Source organism: Adiantum capillus-veneris, chromosome 3, assembly GCF_014529385.1.
Source record: "Adiantum capillus-veneris isolate H3 chromosome 3, ASM1452938v2, whole genome shotgun sequence".
Taxonomy (NCBI): Eukaryota; Viridiplantae; Streptophyta; class Polypodiopsida; order Polypodiales; family Pteridaceae; genus Adiantum; species Adiantum capillus-veneris.
In genome coordinates, this window is record NC_140933.1 from 162,029,260 (window position 1) to 162,034,365 (window position 5,106).

General features: G+C 43.7%; 1 protein-coding gene across 2 annotated transcripts; it reads right to left on the reverse strand.

The window, feature by feature from the left end:
* On the reverse strand, positions 1-3,211 carry LOC147462083 (serine/threonine-protein kinase PCRK1-like). Of its 2 annotated transcripts, XM_086509527.1 has the most exons (4): positions 2,416-3,205; positions 1,754-2,017; positions 1,113-1,235; positions 1-998 (listed from the first exon to the last, which is right to left on the reverse strand). In XM_086509527.1, the coding sequence occupies exons 1-4, from the start codon at positions 2,815-2,817 to the stop codon at positions 441-443; spliced, it is 1,347 nt and encodes a 448-aa protein (XP_086365653.1). In that variant the 5' UTR covers positions 2,818-3,205; the 3' UTR covers positions 1-440. The 2 variants fall into 2 exon arrangements, with proteins under 2 accessions (XP_086365653.1, XP_086365654.1); XM_086509528.1 differs by lacking the exon at positions 1,754-2,017 and having other exon boundaries at positions 2,416-3,211.
* Between the last annotated feature and the right edge of the window lie 1,895 nt (positions 3,212-5,106).

Consider the following 5,106-nt stretch of genomic DNA (forward strand, 5'->3'; position numbering starts at 1 on the left):
TACACAACATATTATCACTTAGCTGTATGAGATGTACATCAAGGCACCAACCACCACTTGGGCTGTATGAAATTTACATCAAAGCACCTCCTCCAGTAGGCATGGTTAAATCACCCAAAAATTGGACAAAATCGAGCGCCTCAGCTTGTATAGAATCTTACAGCAAGATGATCCATTTTCGTAAAGCTAATAACTTGATCTCACATTTGAGCTTCAAGCTTACTTGCTAGAAACACTATCAGTATACACAATGTTTGTTCTGAACAAGGCTTCATGTTCATGAGTATGTGAGATTTTTGGTGACCTTAAAGTAACACTTATACCTCAAATGCAGATTAAACTACACAGTACCCATCATCAATGTAAAAGCTCTGTACAACTCCCTTCACTAACACTCTAGAGTGTTATGTATTTGCCAGGTGCACTTACAGCATCGTGATTTACGTTGCAATTGGTTTAGGTGTCCAAACCCTCCACATATCTCGTGCCTCTTCTCTGCTCTTCAAACTCATCACATCCTTGTATAATAGTTTCCTCTTCTTTGCATTCTCTAGATCCTTTGTGGCTGTGATCACATCCACCCTGCCTCTTGACCTTTGACTTGACAGACTATTCTGATCATCAGGTTGCAAATGACTAGAATCAACAAGGTCAACTATCTCATTGAGACTTTTAACCACAGAACTCATTAATGGGCGTGTGCGCGCATGCTTCCCGAGACATTGAAATGCCAAAGAAGCAATTTTCTGAGCCTGTAGTAAGAAATATTCTCCCTCTAACCTTGGATCCATAATCAATCGAATTCTCTTGTTTCCATGCAGTTTAGGTTTCACCCAGTCAATCAATTGCTGCTCGTGCTTTGGACGATTTCGATCCAAGGCTCTTCTTCCTGTGAGTATTTCAAGCAAAACCACTCCAAAGCTCCATACATCACTCTTCGATGTCAGATGACCAGTCTGGATGTACTCTGGAGCGGCATATCCCAAGGTCCCAACTACCTTCAAATGCAAGTCATCACATCAGCCATTTCCACATGTATGCCATCAACTACAGTCCCCTCCACACTGAAAACAAAATGATATACACAAATCAAAACAATTCAATTGACTTACCGCAGTGGACACATGAGTCGCACCCATTTCTGGGCCCTGCCTAGCTAGCCCAAAGTCAGAAAGTTTTGGAGTGAAATCCGCATCAAGTAGCACATTTGAGGTCTTGAAGTCCCGGAAGATAACCTGACAATGCACCTCGAGCAATGATTACTTGGTTAAGAAAAATAGGCATGGCTGCCATCAACTCTAGCTCTGAGTATGCAAATGAAGGATTGCTGATGAAATAATTTATTTTTTTTCCAGCACATATGCAAGAATGTCTGAACAAAATCAGCTCATAAAGGTCATTCACATGTGCCTGCCAAAGCCTGATTACAGATGTAGAAATGCACACCTGTCCAAGGCCTACTACTCTGAGACACAAAGTGGCGTTACTCTACAGATAAATATCCATAACAGAAACATATCCCGAGGTACTTGAAATTTGTAAATGTATGCTTCCGTGTAAGGAGTACTCTCTTCCTCAAATGCAAAGATTAGCCAGGGTAGTCTTGATTGAATGTGGGCTCCTAGAAAAGCTATCATCTCCCTAGAGTAAGGTAATTTAATTTTCACAGACATCCAAGAAAAGCAGCACATTTGTTCATTCAGGGAAACCATAATCAAATAAGAATAATTCAAAGAATTATCTAACTGCTTGCCTGCATGTCATCTATCTCCTCATGTAAGTACGCCAGACCACGGGCAGCACCTAGCATCAAAGACAGCCTCTGTTGCCATGACAGCACTGACTGAACTTTTCGAAAGAGATGGTCTTCAAGGCTCTTGTTTGGCATGTATTCATAAACAAGCAAGCGCTGAATTCCCCTCTCATCATCTTCTGCACAATATCCCACCAACTTCACAAGATTTGGATGCTCCACTAGCCCAAGGTAGCGAACTTCTGCCAGCCACTCCTTATGGCCCTGAACAATATTGCAAAGTATAAGAAATCGAACTTCACCTAGCCCTTACAAGGGATGTAAGATGGTCCTTGCCATTCATGAGAGTGCAGACATTCGCAAGGATAAGCTTACCTTGCACACAGATACACTACAGGAACAAGAGCCACCCAACAGGCCACACACATAAAAAAGGATGCAGCTTGAAATGTTTAAAAACACTTCAACCCATTCACAAATATTGATTGTGTTCAAGAGCAAGCAAAATACCTCAACCAAACATAGCTACAACAGCTGCCTACCAGAGAGATTCCATGATTTTGTGCAGACACATGAACAGAATTTTTTTTATTAGAATGGACCATGTCATCTGCATGCATCACATCATGCTGACCAAGGTAAAACAAGATTATAATAAGTACCTGTTGCCCTTTCAGGTTGAGCTGCTTGACTGCAACCTCCATGTCCTCTTCATTCAGGTTGCGACGCTTAAGAATGCCCTTGTAGACACAACCAAAGCCGCCCTCACCCAGTAGATTTGTGCAAGAGAAGTTCTTAGTGGCAGCACGGAGCTCCACATATGTAAAAACCCTGAGATCAGGAGGCCTTTGTGAGGAGCTCTGAGGCAAGGGCAGAAATGGGCCTTCTAATCTACCTGCGGGTATGGGCTCTGACACAGCACAAGGTCCTGTTTGTGACGCCGGAGAAGACTTCTTGGCCTCCAGAGTAGAAGCAGAGGAGCTTTGGCTGAAGAAATTCCAGGTGAACCTATGCTTGAAGTAACCACCTTTCCTTTCTGGGTAAGAACAATGGAAGCAACTCATAATTACTGCTGATGAGATCTGGTCTCAAACCCCTTCTTAGCGTCGATAGTTTCTGTACAAGAGAGAGGTAGAGAAGGTGAGACTGTGAGAGGGAGAAGGAACTGTCTGTCTGCTACCTGCCCATTTGGCCTTATTTAATTCGATTGCCTTTCTGAACTTCCAAAGAAGTGGTCGCGACTCGCGTGTGTGGGAGGGTGCACTGTGTGTGTGTGCGTGTGTGTGTGAACGAGAGAGGGAGGGGGGGCGGGGGAGATCGCCGTTGAGAATGTTTTCCGTAATGACGACGCTGTGGTTATGGCGACCAGACCAACCTCGCGCAGCAAAAGTATAGCAATGTATTGAATGGCTCGGCTTGACGTCTGCTGCGCCGCGTAGACTCGGTTTCTCAAAGCGGCTCTCCAAGTTTCCAACTTCCAAACAGCAAACAGTGACCATTGACCAATTTCCAAAATTGAGGACTATTATGATTCATGATGAGCAGGAGTCACGACTCAACCTCGTTACCTATGGGTTCTCAGGACTAAAGAACACGAGGTCTTGAATGAAAACCCCGTCATGGGATCCACGGAGAAGAACTCCACGCACAAAAGCAAAGATGCGTTGCGTTGTTAATAGTCTTTGCAATCAACAATGTCTAAACCACGGGTGTGGCTGCTTGAGGATTGATTTTTGAAGGTAAAGAAGAATAACGACTAATGATTTTTGAAGGTACCAAAGCACAAGGTAATCTATACATAAGTTTAATTAGCATGACTGACAATAATCAAGAGAGTAGAATGAACATTGATAGCTTTGATTTTGCACATGAAGGTGCTAATGATGATGCCCCATGTTTGTTAATCATCTTGTTACTAGGTTGCATCAAGCTATGGGCAACCCTGCTTTGCAAGCCGAAGTTATCCAACAACTTCGTGCTTATGATATTTCCCTTCCTCTCCAAGAGGAAAAAGAGCTTAGGAGGTCTCTTGATGAGACTCCCAAAGAAAGACTCTCTCCCATAAGAGAAAGAAGGAGGAATCCAAACAACGAGAAAGAACGAATCCCTAAATTCCTTTGAAGATGTGGCTCCACGAAGACAGTGGTCTACATGGTCGCCAACTTCTCCCAAGAGGAAACGGTCAACCCATAGTCTTTCTCCTCGTCACTCCGAAAGAGAAGAGAGAAAACAAAGGAAGAAAAAGGCAAGAAAGAGGTCACCCTTTTCTCCTTCTTCTTCACCTTCCTCCTCTTTCGACGAAAGCAATGGAGGAACACATGCAATATCTCCAAGTGAGTGTTCAAGTTTTGAGGGAGAACAGGCTTTTTATCAATCAAAAGAAAAGTGAATTTTTCCTTCAAGAGATTCACTACTTAGGTCATATTATCTCTCAAGATGGGATCCATATGGATCCATCAAAGTTGGAGGTAATAAAAGCATGGCCTAACCCAAGGAATCTACATGAGCTAAAAAGCTTATTGATATATGTGCATACTATAGACGCTCCATAGCAAAATTCTCTCAAACAGCAGGACCATTACATAACTTAACAAAGAAGAACATTAAGTACTCATGGATTGCTAAAGAGCAAAATGCTTTTGACAAGCTCAAAAAGAATCTTACCTCCCAACCAGTCCTTATGCTTCCGGATCTCTCAAAGCCATTTGAAGTCCAATGTGATGCTTGTGGTGAATGCCTTGGAGCGGTCTTACTTCAAGAAGGGCATGTCATAGCATGTTGGACGGATACGCCGCGACGGACGTCAGCACAGCGAGAACTCACCTAACATATAACGTCAGCTAAGGACGAAGCTCGACCCGCAGGCGCGTGGAAGCAAGCGTAAGGTGTCAACTTACACTCGACCGACTCTTAACTAATTCCTACAGAGGTCTTTACCAATTGTCTAAGTCACAGCCTTCAAGAGTGCATCATAAGAGGAAACTTCCTACAACGCTTTTTAGAGCCGAACACCCATCAAACAATCTTGAAACACCATAGAACTTGAAGGAGACCCTACTCATACCAATAGGTCGCTCTCCCGAAGGTCTATGAACCAAAACCCCAACCCAAAACACCCGGTGCAAAATCACGTAGGATGTCTGGCCGAAATTTGCAGGTCTTCGTTTTCGAAATCTAAAGTGCCTAATGTGTAGCTCTACTCAATGTGATCGCATGGACATGCTGCAATGCAAAATTGGACAACGTATGCTCACCCAATCACCAGACGAAGCTCGTAGAAGGAGCTCGCAAAACCGGACCGTACGTGCGCAATGTAGATATCGGCACGTAGCTCTCGTCGGGGGCAACACGCT